Genomic DNA, 18,376 nt, shown 5'->3' on the forward strand with positions numbered 1-18,376 from the left:
CAATAAGCGCTATACCTGTAGCCACATTTGGTAATTCAGTTAGAAATTAAATTAACTCCGTATTTTAATCTAAGAGAAATGATGAGAGGCTAGAAGGGCTTGGAATCGTGTTTTCACAGTTTAATTTCTATACAGGACGATTAAAATACCAAGTTGCGGTTCATATTCATGGTGATTACCGTTTTATATGCAATTAGTTTAACAATTAACATGTGTAAAGTTTTAAAATAGTTATGTTCACGTGCAATAAATATATAATCTATACAAAGTAGCAGTGATTTCACCATACATCTAGATGTATAATGAATTGTTTATTGCTATTTGTACAATCGTTGTAACACCAGACAATATTTTCCTTCTCAGTTTAATTCAATTAAAAACAGATAAAATACTATTCGAGCGTGTAACTGCATCAGCTTGTAAAAGTCGTTCGGGTGTCAAATGTCTGCAAAATTCCTCAAAACTTTCATGATAACAAGAGTTTTGACATTTTTCTTGTTTTAATACACTTTAAATGCTATTTGATGCATATTAGGTAGGAGCTATTAAATTAATTGCTTGCATTTTAACGTGACTTGAGAAAGATCAAAAAGCAAGGAAATTAACAACTCTTAAAAATGTCAAGATAATAATATTTTATAAAATTAATTTACCTTGTTTTTCGTTTGAAAACTAACGAAAAGTATTCTAGGCATTAATTAATACCCAACAAATAACCTATGCTAAATTCTATATACACCTACAACTTTCAGAACGTTTGAAGGCAAAAGTTTTATATCCACTTTACTCGCTTAGGCCAAATTTCTCTCCTACCCTACAATTTCCTTCTTTTACCTAATTGGAGGTCCTTTTTTAATTGAAAAACTCACATTTCCGAATAATGGTACATAATCAAATTATGTTGAAAGGTTAAATAGCACGTAATCTATTTAAATACTTCAATATAATTATTTTTGATAGGGTAGTTTATCATTATTCACAACAATATTGAAGTTGTAGTGTAAAAAAAAAAAATAAAAATCGTACATGAAAAGATATTATTGATGATATTTTAGTTGTTGTCCATAAAAGATTTTATTAATACACTGTTGATCAATTAATTTTAGCTTTCCTATTTTTAAGTAGTCTGAGTATATATTCTCTGAGCATGTATTGTTTTAAAGTTATTTATTATAGAGTACTGGTTTAGTATCTTCTATTTGTTTTCGTTTAATTAACGTTATTTTTAATAATTATACGGCTTTTGTTAAAATTGTAGACTAGCAACATCAGTAATATGACATATGTTCAAAATTATGTATAATAACAGGTGGGGCCATTTTAGTTATATGAGATTTAGCTCAGTTAAGCTTTAATCACTGTGTTGCGTATATGTCCAAATTTTATTAAGGATAAATATACGCTACAAGAGCGAGCAGAAAAAATGATAATATTTATTGAAAATAATCCTTCCATTATTGCCACTTAGCGGAAATTGCGTCAATGCTAGCGGGACTTTTGCCCCACCTTATAGAAAGGTTTATTTTTCTTGTAATACTTATTATTTTTGAGTTTCGCAAAGCTGGATGGTGTTTTCCATATACACCGTTTGTTCTGGTGTCGGTTTGTTTTATATAGCTGTTTCTTGCTCATCTATGTAGTTACCATTTTTGAACTCACCTATCTTGTTTTTTCATGTTCAACGATACCTTCATTTAGGTTTTTCTCAGTGAGCAATGGTTGGTGAGTGCGACAGGCGATGTAAGATTAACCATATCACAATACGCTAATTAGAAAGAGCAATTCGTGCAATTTTATGGTTGATTATGGCGGATATACTTAACGAGACTTTCTTCAGATCGTAAATACAAATCGGAGAGGAAGTTAATTAACCTGCTTTTATCTTCTTTTTTATTTCATAATCTTAATCAGACCATTGGAAAAAGTAACAAAAAGAAAGACGATAAACACCTTTTCCTTATTTAATTTTTTTACCGCTTTAACTGATAAAAAGTATAAAGTTCCCGAGTTTTTCGGATATACCTTCGACTCATAAAGTTTTATTTCCAGTTTAACCACAAATCCTAATCGTCCAGTGCGCCACAAAACCGCCATTTGTCGTTTACATGCGAATTTTCGACAGTATCGTACGACAACAGACAGGTCTTGTTCTGGAAGACAACGGACGTCTCCTAATGCTGACAATGTGACTCTAGCGCGCGATAGTGTTGCAGAGTCTCCAAAAACATCAATTCGGAGACGTTCTTCCAGTTACACAATCCTAAGGCTGTCGAACCAAGTACCAAGACATGATTCGAAATTTTCTTGTGCCTGAAATGGAAGAGCACGGACTAGAGGACATCTGGTCTCAGCAAGATGGGGCCATAGCACACACAGCTCGTTCAAAAATTTAATTATAGAATGACGTTTTTCCACGAAGACAAATTTTGTGAAGTGGCGATTAAGCTTGGCCAGCCAGATCTTCGAATTTAACAGCACCAGACTTTTTCTTATGGTTTTTTTTAAATCAAAGGTTTATGTGAATAAGCCCCATACGATTCAACATCTTAAAGACAATATTCGTCGCGAAATTGAAGAAATTTAGCCTAAGATGTCGCAGGATGTCATGAAAAATGCCTTTAAAAGAACCTAAACTTGCATAGTGAATCGCGGTTACCATTGAGCCAATATAATTTTTCACTCATAATGAAAAAATGTAAAGCCTAAATAAACTTTTTATGAAAACCACACATACTTATCTTTTCTTTGAGCAAAGTTATAGGCAATCAAAATGGCAGCAGGACTTTTGCCCTACGTTGTTTTAGGAACAACTACTTAAGCAAAATTGAATCAAAATCTACAAAGCACATGGATAAAGTCTATGATGAAAATAAAAACAAATGCGCAATTTCATTATTTATGGGACACATTTTATTATAGACAAATTTTAAATAAAACCAACAGTAAAAATAGTATTTCGAAATGTATCTTTCCCGTCGAAATCAAATTAGGCGAATAAAGCATTTGTAAAATTTTTGTTATCCGCACCTTAAGACTTATAGGTTCATATAAAGGTCGCATACCATTCGAAAAAACATCCTTTATTGACATGTTAACTTCACAAAAGTAATGAACAATACTAAAAGTTTTACGTCTTACTATTTTTTATGAAAAATGTATATTTTTTTAAATATATTTTAAAGTATCCTTTTACCAACTATGGATTTATCTGGACTGGACCTACAGTTTAACGTGGGCTCCGAACCACGGTCCTCAGCATTAAGCCTACCGACTGGCGAGTGACCAACTTTAGAAATCATCCCAGAAGACATCCGGTCTTACCCAGCCTGGTTACTAGCGTGACTGGGATCATTTTCCTTATCGGATTTTGCACTCTTGCCTAAAGACAATCACAAACATAAATTTACAACCATGCCCCAGCAGGATTCGAACCCGCGAACAGTAGGAGGGCCGTCCTATCGCCTTCACCACTGCGCCACTAAGCCGGCTCAAAGATATTTAAAATATAAATAAGAGGAAATAGAATGAAATGAATGAAATTACGAGAATGCTTGCAAGCAATAAGAGCAAATAATTAATGATTAATTATCATACCGAACATTTAAATTATTTTGACTATTGTCGAAGGAATCTTTATCCTTCCTATTTCCTAGCTTGTATATCGGGGATTTTGTTTTGTTTGCTGTTGAATGTTCCAGAGCCATGGAGCTTTTGTGGGAGTTAAGAGATTTAAGCATCTAATTATTAATTAAACGAAATAGCTATCTGTAAATTAAATCAGAGAATAGATTTGGCCAGAACTAGGGCAATGGCCGACGAAATCACTAGCACTAAACTGCTTACGTAAAATTGTTACGTTTTAATATATCACTTTATTGCCTAAATCGTTTAACATAAAATAAAATTCTTGTGACTTGTTTTTTCATCGTCTGACTATTTCCAAGTCTCCAAAAAAATCCAAAGAAATATATATATAATAAAAAAGAAACGTTTTGCATTATTATAGTTCATCACGATTGCAATTTTATTTCGTAACTTTATGGTCAATAAACTAAACTGTATCGATTTATAAGTCACTACCTTTCTTGTTAAAATAAGGAAATTTTATTTATTAACTTTGCTGATATTTAAGAATAAGTTTCCCCTGTTAACTTTACTAGGATGATGAACTAATAAGAAGTAGAGAAATATGGAATCCGTCCATATAAAATCTTTATAATTATCTTAATTTTCATAAGTTCTACTTTAGAGCAATGGCTGCAAATATTAAAACACGAAAGGCAATTTTATACACTGTTACATTTTAATATCTCACTTTGTTCTCGAAATGTTACCCCATAAAACATTATTCTTATGGCTCATTTTGTCTTAGTCAGATTTTTTTTGAACAAGAAATAAAATGGATACATTTTTTGAGCTTAGAAATGGAAAATTAAACGGTGGTAAATGAAAAGGTGAGTTTTTATTTATTATAAACTCGAATTTATGTACTCTTTCGTCCGTTTTGTTTATAGTTTATTAACAAACTTAAATAATAAATCAAAATTAATTAATTAACTATTCAGATAATGTAAGACAAAATATTATAAATATATATTGATATTTTCTGTGTCTGTCATCAATGTCTGCACACTTACAGGCAGTATATATATATATATATATATATATATATATATATATATATATATATATATATATATATATGTGTGTGTGTGTGTGTATAATACAATAACAATAAAGGAACAAACAATAAAGGAATGAAAAGATATAAGTAATAATAAATAATTAAAGATAATAATTACTTTTGATGTAAGCTGTTAAACTAAATCATAGATACAGTACTATTATACTGGTATAACAACCAGTACTATTATATTTTGTCATGAAATTTTACATATTTTTTATACTATGTAATTATAACAAAAAATTCTTTAATAAATAACATAGTAACTATATTTTTATTAATATATAAATAAATAAATTAGTTAAAAACAATTTAATCGATTTCATAAGAACAATAAACGATTTCTTGTACTGGTTACCTCAAGGAATGTATAATATACCGTTCACCATTGACCCTTTTTACGGAAATAAGTCGTCTATCTGGAGATTTGCCTTCAAGACGTTGTAAACTATGATGAAATACAATCTTCGGCTTTTCCCCATAATTCAATAACTTTTCATTAGGGTTATTCCGGGCACTATCATCGTAATCTTCATCGGTTTGGTCTTCGATGTCGATGGGTTTTTCCGGTAATCCTCCTCCATCTTCCCGATTAACAATTTGAACACCTGATAATCCCATACGGATGCAGTCGAATGACCATTCGAGTAGGGTGAAATCAGCCCAATTTGCTTCGGCATCTACACAGAGATGTACGTTGCGATTTAAGAAGTAAACGTTGGAGAATTCAAGACACAACGTTATAAAACGCAAGCGAGGTAGCCTAAAACACATTGGCGGTGGGTTCTTACCTGAAAAAGTAATCTATGATTATTACTCATAATAACTAATGTAAAACAATAATATTCTATATGAAAAGTATCTAAAATACATGATAGAAACTAATGGTTTAATGTCTTATTTGGTTGGTGTAGGACTAAACTAAATTGTCATTAAAAAATCTGCTATGTTCGATCAAAATGATTTTCAGCGGGCAAGAAATTTTACTTATTTTTGCAAAAATATGGACAACTCAATAATATAATGCACTAAAATTGATTATCAACTTTCAGCAATGTGCAAACTGCAATGAAGCGCATCCGGCAAGTTATAGAGGATGTGTAATTGCTAAAACACTACAAGGGAGGAGAAATAAAGTAGCTCAAGTTAAATCTCAAGAAACAAGTGAAAAGAAACAGCCGAAGAAATATAACAACGTTAATGGTGAAATGACATATGTCCAAAATGCCCAACAACTAAAGGCAATGAACTGCATAAAGCAGCTACTGAACTAAGATGTAGTTACTGGAACCTGGAATGTCAACTGAAAAACCAATTTATTGGTCGACTGATCAAGAGAAAACCCCAGACCTTTTAGATTTCTTCATAGCAAGAAACATAACATCCAACTATATAAAAGAAAATTTTGAGCTAAGTTCAGATCATTCGCTAGTGATTCTGACGTTGAGCGAAAATATAATAAGAAAATAAAGAAACCCAACGTTAACAAACAAGAGATCAAACTGGGAAGGATTTGCTGAAGAATTGAACAAACGAATTCAACTAAATGTACCCCTCAAGACAACTGAACAATTAAATCTTGAATCAGAAAATTCGTAGTAGATATTCAACAAGCTGCTTGGAATAATTCTACAGAAATTAAGAGTACAACAAAAGGAATGAATTATCCAAAATAATTGAAGGAAATGGTAACTGAAAAACGTAAATTACAAAAAAAAATGGCAACAAAACAGAACACCTGAAAATAAAAAGAGTTTAAACAATACAACCCAAGGACTGAAAAGAGAAATACTGGAAATAAAAAACAAAACCATAAATGACTATCTGAGAAATTTAACAGATGATAAAGAAACTGATCCACTACTAAGAAACTATTCACTGAATATCTAAAGCGCTCATCTCTACACAGTCCACCTATAAATGACCTATGTGGTAATTGGGCACGTGAAAATCGCCAAAAAGCATAAGCATTTGCTGAATATCTAGAAAAAAATTTCAAACCAAACGAAACTAATATTGAACTTAATTTGCCGGACAGAGCTGAAAATTTGATGATTGAATTAGTCACGCCGAAAGAGTTAGCCAAAGTTATTAAAACTGACATTAACTCCAGGAAATCACCAGACTACAATTTAATAACAGGAGAATTACTGCAAAAACTACCAAGAAAGGAAATTATAAAACTCACCAACTTGATCAATACAGCATTTGGATTAAAACACGTCCCAGACATTTGGAAGATGGCGGAAATTATAATGATATCGAAACCTGGGAAGTCACCAAACGAAATAAAATCCTATAGACCTATATCACTGTTGCCACTAATATCTAAGGTTTTTGAAAAACTCCTGTTGAAAAAAATAAAATCGATCATAGAGAGAAAAAACCTAATACCAACACACCAGTTTGGGTTTATTAACAAGCACCCAACAATTGACCAGGTCCACAGAATAACAGATGATATTGAAAAAGCCTACGAAAGTCAAAAAGTATAGTATAAGTATAGCTATATTCTTAGATGTAGCACAATCCTTTGCTAATAAAGTACAGAAAATGCTACCTAAACAACACACCGAACTATTAAAATCATACATTACAACCAGAATGTTTAGAGTCAAACAAGAAGAAGCTTACTCTACAATAAAAGGAGCTAAAGCATGTGTACCACAAGGAAGTGTACTGGGAGCAATGCTTTATCTACTTTACACTTGTGATATACCACAAATAAAAAATATCACGATGGGTACATTTGCTGATGATACTGCGCTTATAGCTGTGGAAGATAATAGTGAAGAAGCCTCACGAAAATTACAACAGGCAAGTGACAATATAAATAATTGGACACAAGCTTGGAAAATAAGAATTAATGAAAGTAAATCTGTACATGTGCAGTTCACCTATAAACAGACCGTACAAGCACCCATAACATTAAATAATACTATCATTCCATATAGCAATAACGCTAAATATCTCGGAATGAATCTCGTTGCAAAACTTCGCTGGAAGGAACATATAAAGAAGAAAAGAAAAGAACTGGAATTGAAATATAGGAAAATGTACTGGCTAATTGGAAGAAAGTCACAATTATCAGTACATAATAAATTGCTGTTATATAAGCAAATATTGAAACCTATATGGACCTACGGAGTTCAATTATGGGGATGAACATGACGCAAAATAGGACGTAGTTCAGTGTAAAAGTCAGTCAGTTTGCTTTTTAAGCAACAACCATATCATATGAGACGTCATAGAAACGTTGTAGACAACCGTTTCTATGGTGAACTGGATAGAAGGTTGAGCTCACACGCGGTGGTCGATGATTCAATTCCTAACAGGGCAGCAGCTTTTTGTTCTAGTTTGACCGGAACATTTGTCTAGAATACCACCTAGACTAGGTAGCGGACACCGGGGCCTGAAACGTTCCTTTGAACGTTCGATCATTATTTCTTTATTCGCATTTTTTATTATTTGAGATGTATTTTCACTTGGGCTATCCATTGTAATATTTAATAAAATAATTGCGTAAATTATTGAATAAATATCTAACATCAAAAAAAATTATTAACAAAAAACTAAATAAAGTTTCTACTTATATTTATTTAGTTATTACAACGACCATTATGTACATATTTTATTTTAAAACCTGTTTTTTTAATTAAAAGTGTAAGATTGATTATTTTTTACTTTTTAGTGAGTTCCTTACTTATTTTCTGAAGTAGGTTCAGTTTCGTTAAAAATATTTTTTACATTTTGCAAGAATTTTGATATATTTTTCTAAAAATACAAGCAACTTAATGATATAAAACACGAAAATTGGTTTGTCAACTTTCAGCAATTGTAAATCATGAAAACTTTGACTCGACTAAATATATTAAAAAGTTGCTTGATTGGAAAAGACTCATACCACGTATAATTTTGTAATACCCGCGAAAATGGGTTGAAGATATTAAAGTATATTAAGAATTATTATATTTCTCAAAGATTTTTCCTGTTAATTTAATAATTCTTGATAACTTTTGTACAGGATACGTCACTGACTGAATAATTAGAATATCTGCCTCTCGAATATCTATTAGAGAGCTGACAAGAGGTGGGAAACATGTCCCCGTACAAATACTTCACTTTTTACAAAACTTTTTGACATAAAATCTAGTAAATATGATGAGACCCATCTGGTATGGCTCCTTATGACTATTTCTTATTCCCAAAACTAAAATTAATACTTCGAGGATTGCCTTTCACCGACTGAATTATGTTACTGATTAAACATTAAAAATATCTGTAGTTACTACTAAATACTGGATGATAACCACAATGATGCTAATGTAAATATATTTAAATGTCGCATATATACAAAATATCTTGAAAATTTTCAATTTCCGTCATCAACAGGGTGAATGTTATAATTGTCTTTAATTTTATTTTGGCATTATGTTTGCCTTGTGTTTATGCCTGCGTATTCTTGCATTTTCATGAAATTATTCCACAAACAGCTTTACAAGGGGTCTAATATCCCTGGAGAGGCTTAACTCTTATTTTTAGGGTAGTCGCTGTCATAAAAAAGAAAGGATGCCTCGTATACTAAAATATACTGTTTTTTGTACTTAACATACAGAAGCTTAATGATGTTTTTTTAACTTTCCGCGTTTTAATACTCGTTATAATTTGTTTCTCTAATCACTCTTGTGATATCTACATTTATTAAACAGGTAAAACAGAAACGTCCATATTTCGGGACCTGCTGATAATAAAACATACATAATACATGAGATTATCTACATTCAAGTACACGTAATTAGGACTAGTATAAAGCCAATTTAGAGTTTGTATAATTGTTCTTAATCCTTTAAAACCGTTTTTATATACATTTGCAATAAAGTTTAACTTAAATATCATGTAATGGACTTTATAAATATTACAAAAAAATATATACAGATTAAACAATGAATAATGTAATAAAGTTCTTATCCATAGTCTAGTTACAAGACGAACTAATTAAGCTGGTACCTAGTAGAGTATAACAAACTGACAAAGAATTAAAAAACTAGTCTTAATACATAAAATATGACCATATCAGACTAACTTTACCCAAATTAAGTTGAAACCTGATCTATCAGTAATATAACATTTAAAATACCTAAGATGGGTTAACAGAATACTAATAGGAATTATTTCAAAAATAAAACAAAAGAAGCATTAATACAGTAAATAGAAAAAGATGATTTATGAGAGGGAAATATGTAAAAAATGCTGAAATAAAATAAGGAAAATCAAAATAAATAAGAAGAAAATAAAAGCGATATAGGTAGCTAGACAAATGGCAGAAATGGTAAAGGAGCTGAAGATATACACTAAAAATATTGTATAAATAATAGAAGGTTAAAGAATAAAATAAGACAAATCTCATGACAAATGTTTTAAAAAACTACTTCATAAGCAGCCATAATCCACCATGGCTTTTTACTAATTATTTATTCACTCATGTAACAATTTATTACTTTAAATACAACTTACTTAGTTGTGTGGGTTTCTAGACAGATTTTTTTTAAATAGATCAACTACATGTATATCTATCAATAACATACAATAACACATCATTTGTGTGAGATTTGAATTTTAGACTTTAATAGAACAAAAAGAAGCTGAAGATTATCGAATACTTGTAAAGTGTATTATCACAATATTCCAAGGAATAAATTATGTAGATCCTAGTAAACAAGCTGAAAATATATATTAAAATTATTGTATCAATAATGGAGACATGTCAAGAAATAAAAAAGAACTAGGCAAAAACTCTAATGGACTTCTTCATAAACACTTGTATTCTTCTAGTGTGTTTAAACCACTTATTTATTCTCTCATATAACAATTTAGGAGCTGTTTCGTTCTAAAATATTTATTGAAGATATATCTAACAATTATAAGTGATACTAGTAAACTATCTACATCCACATATAAAACCCTGGTGGCATTACTATTGAAGAATTCATCCTTAAGAATCGTTGGTCTAGTAGACCAATTTAATGTCCATAAAAATGCAGTTTAATTACTTTTGAGCTCAAATAAAGTATTGAATATGTAAGTGCAGGCCTTTTCTAATAAATTATATAAATAATAATAATAACGAAATCTAACGAAAGTTTTCAAGGGTCGACAAAATACGTGTGACATTTTTTTTGGCAATAAACTTAAGGAAACTAAAATTTTTGTGTAAATAAAAATCTTAACTTCAATTTTTGAACAAACTCTTTTACTGGGCTGCAGCTAACAAGGTTAGATCGTTCAGCGCTTAGTAAGTGCTATTCAAAATTTCTATTCACGCCACCAAACTGATTGTTTACTTAAAACTTTTTCTATTCGACAAGACGCGCCACATGGCTCTCAGTTTTGAACTGGAAATATTCATTTTTTTAAAATTCCCCATTTACATATTGTGTTATAATTAGAAAATAATAGTCCTCTATCGAAAAGAAGCCCATCTCCAAGCTTACAGTCTGTTTTATTCCACTTACTTATTCCCCCATATAACAATTTAGGAGCTGTTATGTTTTAATATATTTACTGAATATATATATAACAATTATAAGTGAAACACTTGTATTCTTCTAGTGTGTTTAAACCACTTATTTATTCTCTCATATAACAATTTAGGAGCTGTTTCGTTCTAAAATATTTATTGAAGATATATCTAACAATTATAAGTGATACTAGTAAACTATCTACATCCACATATAAAACCCTGGTGGCATTACTATTGAAGAATTCATCCTTAAGAATCGTTGGTCTAGTAGACCAATTTAATGTCCATAAAAATGCAGTTTAATTACTTTTGAGCTCAAATAAAGTATTGAATATGTAAGTGCAGGCCTTTTCTAATAAATTATATAAATAATAATAATAACGAAATCTAACGAAAGTTTTCAAGGGTCGACAAAATACGTGTGACATTTTTTTTGGCAATAAACTTAAGGAAACTAAAATTTTTGTGTAAATAAAAATCTTAACTTCAATTTTTGAACAAACTCTTTTACTGAGCTGCAGCTAACAAGGTTAGATCGTTCAGCGCTTAGTAAGTGCTATTCAAAATTTCTATTCACGCCACCAAACTGATTGTTTACTTAAAACTTTTTCTATTCGATAAGACGCGCCACATGGCTCTCAGTTTTGAACTGGAAATATTCATTTTTTTAAAATTCCCCATTTACATATTGTGTTATAATTAGAAAATAATAGTCCTCTATCGAAAAGAAGCCCATCTCCAAGCTTACAGTCTGTTTTATTCCACTTACTTATTCCCCCATATAACAATTTAGGAGCTGTTATGTTTTAATATATTTACTGAATATATATATAACAATTATAAGTGATACTAGTAAACTATCAACATCCACATATAAAACCCTGGTGGCATTACTATTGAAGAATTCATCCTTAAGAATCGTTGGTCTTGTAGACCAATTTAATGTCCATAAAAATGCAGTTTAATTACTTTTGAGCTCAAATAAAGTATTGAATATGTAAGTGCAGGCCTTTTCTAATAAATTATATAAATAATAATAATAACGAAATCTAACGAAAGTTTTCAAGGGTCGACAAAATACGCCTGACATTTTTTTTGCCAATAAACTTTAGGAAACTAAAATTTTTGTGTAAATAAAAATCTTAATTTCAATTTTTGAACAAACTCTTTTACTGAGCTGCAGCTAACAAGGTTAGATCGTTCAGCGCTTAGTAAGTGCTATTCAAAATTTCTATTCACGCCACCAAACTGATTGTTTACTTAAAACTTTTTCTATTCGACAAGACGCGCCACATGGCTCTCAGTTTTGAACTGGAAATATTCATTTTTCTAAAAATTCCCCATTTACTTATTGTGTTATAATTAGAAAATAATAGTCCTCTATCGAAAAGAAGCCCATCTCCAAGCTTACAGTCTGTTTTATTCCACTTACTTATTCTCCCATATAACAATTTAGGAGCTGTTATGTTTTAATATATTTACTGAATATATATATAACAATTATAAGTGATACTAGTAAACTATCTACATCCACATATAAAACCCTGGTGGCATTACTATTGAAGAATTCATCCTTAAGAATCGTTGGTCTAGTAGACCAATTTAATGTCCACAAAAATGCAGTTTAATTACTTTTGAGCTAAAATAAAGTATTAAATATGTAAGTGCAGGCTTTTTCTAATAAATTATATAAATAATAATAATAACGATATCTAACGAAAGTTTTCAAGAGTCGACAAAATACGTCTGACATTTTTTTTGCCAATAAACTTAAGGAAACTAAAATTTTTGTGTAAATAAAAATCTTAACTTCAATTTTTGAACAAACTCTTTTACTGAGCTGCAGCTAACAAGGTTAGATCGTTCAGCGCTTAGTAAGTGCTATTCAAAATTTCTATTCACGCCACCAAACTGATTGTTTACTTAAAACTTTTTCTATTCGACAAGACGCGCCACATGGCTCTTAGTTTTGAACTGGAAATATTCATTTTTCTAAAAATTCCCCCTTTACATATTGTGTTATAATTAGAAAATAATATTTCTCTATCGAAAAAAAGGCCATCTCCAAGCTTACAGTCTGTTTTATTCTCATTTTTATACTCGATTCTATTTCAAATTTTTTTTTGCATTATGATGGACCTTGATACAAAAGCAAAATAATATTATGTACATATATAAAACAATAGTAATAGACCCTTATTTGTTTTTATGCCCTATATAATATAAAGAATGCTTTCTCTAAGGTATAAATATCTTTGTATCTAGAAAACTCGCATTTATTATACGAGACCTAGCGAGGAGAAAATATTCAAATTAAATTAAAAGAGTTTTTCGACTATTATTTTAATTTCTTTTAAAAGCAAGCGTAAACTTAAAATGTGTTTTCTTTGTTAAAAGTAAATTAAGGTAGAGCTGATTGTCTAGTATATTAGTTAAATATTATGTATGAATTTTAGATTACATTCGTCGGTAGATTTAAATTTTACTAGACAATATGTTGTTTAAATAATAAGATAATATAACAGCCTAATTTACAAATTTTGATGACTAATTCTAAGATGCAAATTTAGTTTAGTTATTTCTTCAAAACATTAAGATTTTGAAGCAGTTATTCATTATTTGTGTCGGATTTTAATTTTAAGCTTTAATAGAATAAAGGGAGCTTAAGATCATCGAATACTTGTACAATTTATTATGACAATGTTCCAAAGGATAAATTATATAGACCCCTAGTACTTGTAAAAAATATTACCAAAAATATATCAAGATGGACTATTTCAAAGGAAAACAGAAAAAAGAGGAATAAATGCAAAAACTTAAATGACGATGTGATGGGCGTGATTTTAGAAGCTGGACAAATGACAGAAATAATAAACAAGCTGAAGATACAATACACACTAAAAATATTGTACCAATAATGGAAGAGTGTCAAAAAATGAAATGGGAACTAAAAAATAAGAATAAAATAAAACATTTCATAAGCAGCGATAATCCTTCATAGTGTGTTTTCAATTATTTGGTCACTTTATGACCATGGTTACCACTTTCTCAGTCGTCTGGGTTTCTAAAGATGGAAAGAATTATTTTAATAAATCAACTACATGCATATCTATCAACTGGATGAAATTGCATATCAGTTGCGCCATTTTAAAAAATCTGAAGATCATCTAATACTTGTAAAATGTATTATGACAATGTTCCAACGAATAAATTATGTTAATATTAATAATGGAAGAGTGACAAAAAATTAAACGAGAATTAAAAAATAAGAATAAAATACAACATAATTCATAACAAATGATTTAAAAAAAACGATTTCATAAGCAGCGATAATTCTTCATGGAGTGTTTTCAATTATTTGGTCACTTTATGACCATGGCTACCACTTTCTCAGTCGTCTGGGTTTCTAAAGATGGAAACAATTATTTTAATAACTAAACTACCTGCATATCTATCAACTGGATGAAATTGCATATCATTTGCGCCATTTTAAAAAATCTGAAGATCATCTAATACTTGTAAAATGTATTATGACAATGTTCCAACGGATAAATTATGTTGATCTTTTGACGAGAAAGTTGTAAAAATATTTGCAAATGCCCAAATGTGACGTTTTGACATAACCAGTGTATTCGCCAAACATTTCTCCCTCTGATAACTTATATACACTTGTTATATACCATAACTACGATATACTGTAACTACGATAACTTGTTATAGGCACATAAATATAAAAAGCGAACATACTTTACTTAAACTGTCTATTAAGTTAACTAAATTACTTTTACTGAAATAAATGCATATCTGACAACAAAAAAAACAAACTAACTGATTCATTCTGCAGATAGAAAAAAATTAAATCAGAATAAGAAATTAAATAGACAGAATAACAAAGAGACTGTTATTGAGCCGCATACTAACTGTAATGTTTAAAAACAAACTTGATTGCGTCATAATTTTTAAATCAGTGTCCGGCATCAACGATATTACGACATTTAATCAGAATTCAAACATTTAAACAGGGGGATTCCACCCTTATATTACCCTCGCTACTACGTGACTATATTTTTACAAAACCAGTGGCTTTTCAAGACCTTTATTGAATTCCGAACATCCTCTTAAAATTTAAATTTCGATTTTGCGCTATAACACAGTTTGTTTATTGCTAAACATGCCCGTTGTGATCGAGTTAATTGGATTTTTATCCGCCAACAGAAAATCTATTTTAAATATAGAACAGATTCGGCTTAGTTTGTTTCAAGAAGTATATTGTTTTATTGATTTTATTAAAGATAAAATCAGGGAATTGTTATACATACTTTAAAAAGTCGAATCAAAATTGAAACTTTGAAAAATATTTTTCTAGTATTTTTCTACATAACCAACAAACAACACTTAATTATTTGAAATAATGTTTTTCATACAAGAATGCCCTCAATATATTGACAAATGCTTCACATATTTCTAATATTTTAAAATATAAATAAACTAATTGTAAAAGTGCATTAAAAGTACCTTCATTTAAACTATAATTAAAAGAAATAATAAAGGAGTTTCATTATACAGAATATCCTTATAATTTAGATAAAAATATACAGCAATAAACCTTCATATGATAAAGCAATTTAACAAGAATACTTACAAGTTTGCTAAACGTTTGCGTCTTGTACTTACGCCGAAATAAATAAAGCACTAAGAACATTCCATTCGTCAAGTTTCTATTCATCAGAAGATTTGTATCTCTTAGGCAATAAATTTATTGGATTTCCGGATATTTTTTTCTGAATTTACTGGGACCATAAGGAAGGTTAGAGAGATAAAAACCGTCTGTGACATTTGTGTTTTGTTGCTTCTTCCAATAAGTTCTGCTTTATACAAAAGTATTTTACTGTTAGCAAATTCCACGTCAATTTCTCACAAAATTTATAGTTTTATTATTAATGTATATAGTTTGATCTATGGGATACCAATACATGATTATTCCTGCGATAATTTCGTATGCGATAATTTCTGTTCTCTCGTTTATTATATCTTAAGAACTTCTTATTATTAACTATGGTTCGAGTTAATATGAGTTCGAGACTATGGTTAGTGAAATTAAATTAAAGGTTATTCCAAAATATATACATACTATGTCTCCAGAATTATATCAATTACTGTTAGCAAGAACAATTTTTCTTCAGACATCAAATTAATGAAATTCTTAAAATACAAAATGGATTAATTAACCTCGGCCATGTCCAATAAAAATAATGTCTAATATATTCATTTACATATTTTATGTTACCGATTTTACAGCTATTCCTTGTTGTTTTCTTTGATTGCATTTCGTTTTATTTACTTATTCTCTAGCGCATATTACACAAACCTTTCAGGCCGTATAAGCTTTAACCGTACGAAAAGTCGATTAATAAATAGATATAAATATTGTCAAATAAAATAAAATGATGATATATAAGAGGATAATATAAAAGAACTAAAAGAAAAGAGGAAAAATCAAAGAAAGCAAGAAGAAAAGAAGGAGTTTCTGGATAAGGGTAGAGTTCTTGTTAAGAGATGAAATACATGAAATACACATCATCTGTGTCAGATTTTAATTTTATACCTTAATAAAAAACAGAACTGAAGATCATAGAATACTTGACAATGAAGAATATAGAATAATGACATGTTCCAATGTTCCAACAGATAAATTATACAGATCTTTCGATAAAAAAGTTGTAATGTGTTGTAAAAATAAATGTAATGTTTTAACAGAACCATTGTATTCGACAAACATTTCTGCCTTTGATTACTGATTGTTATATATAGAAATATAAAACCCAAAATTGAAAAAAACCTTAATTTAACTGTTCATACATTTTACTTTGAATAAAGGCATTTTAGACAACAATAACAAAATAAACTGATCCATACTATTCGTTTATATAGTTTACGTTATCGATTTGACAGCTATTCCTGGGTATTTTACTTGATTTCATTTCGTTTTATTGTAATTTATATATTCTCTAGCGCATATTACACAAAAATTTTAGGCCTTATAAGCTTTGACCATGTAAAAAGTTATACAAAGTCTTCGCTAAGCCGATATAGATTTAAATATTGTGGCTTTAAATTCTGCTACATAAAATTTAACAATACTTTAGCATTAAATTAAGGACTAACTTCATAAGAGGCAAATAATAAAAAATGTAGAGCGTATTGACCAAAGCGAAACGTCTACCCTATCTGTTTAATTAAACATACCCCCCCAAGATTAAATTGCCGTGTAGAATTAGACCTTTTTTTCAAACTGTCCATCCTTCTGTATCCGAACGTCTGCTTCAAGCTGATCTTGTAATCTGAGGGGCATTAAATTACCATTGAAATCAACTCTCATGAATCTACGTCTAATATTCTTAACATATCGAAATAGACGTCGGGTTGATATAGTACGCAAGTTGGATTGTTAAGGTCAGAATAGGTTTCCGTTTTCCCTATATCTTCATTTAATTGGCCTTTTTGGACCCGTTTAATGGCTTGGCCTCGTTAAAAAAAAGAAAACTTGATAATACAATCTCACCTTTCTGATTGTCCGATTTTGATTTCAGGAAACGGCTACATAAATCGTGTCGATGACTAAATTAATTCCATTAGAACATCTACTATCGAAAATGACGCGTCTTTTTGTGGCTCTTAAGATCATCATCAATACCCATAATATTGTATGTCTTTAAAAAATAATTTGACAAGCATATTGGATTTTTTTGTCAGCCGTTGGACTAATATGAAATATTTTCATACAGTAGACAATTTCTCATTGTTTATAAATAATTTAAAATCTTCTTCACTTTCCTGCAATCTGTAAGTATCACTTGCTTCCCTATATATAAATCAACGTCACCTATAAAAATCTATGAACTATCAATGTAAACAACTGTGAAGAACATAAAACGGTTAAAGTTGTATTTTTTGACATCTGCTTTGGGTTCCCTGATTTGAAAGTTTTGATTTTGATGAATACAAGATAAAGACTTCATGAATACATAAATGAAGTACTGAAACTAACTACATAATTTGTATAGATGGAATATATAGAATAAAAAGAAGAAATTATGGATCATTAACATTACATTTGCAAATATTTTTAAGCATTGATAAATATTAAGGTTCTTAATAATAAATGCAAAAAG

At 29.8% G+C, this 18,376-nt stretch overlaps 1 protein-coding gene across 1 annotated transcript in view; it reads right to left on the reverse strand.

The window, feature by feature from the left end:
• Positions 1-4,949: 4,949 nt before the first annotated feature.
• Positions 4,950-18,376, reverse strand: part of LOC143197199 (uncharacterized) — a 37,119-nt gene continuing 23,692 nt past the window's right edge. The window contains exon 3 of the mRNA XM_076405443.1: positions 4,950-5,475. Coding sequence (XP_076261558.1) covers positions 5,039-5,475 — 437 coding nt within the window. The 3' untranslated portion in view covers positions 4,950-5,038. The remainder of the gene's footprint in view (positions 5,476-18,376) is intronic.

This window comes from Rhynchophorus ferrugineus, unplaced genomic scaffold (genome assembly GCF_030347505.1).
Source record: "Rhynchophorus ferrugineus isolate W39M unplaced genomic scaffold, kcgeb_rfMv2 rfM5, whole genome shotgun sequence".
NCBI lineage: Eukaryota > Metazoa > Arthropoda > Insecta > Coleoptera > Curculionidae > Rhynchophorus > Rhynchophorus ferrugineus.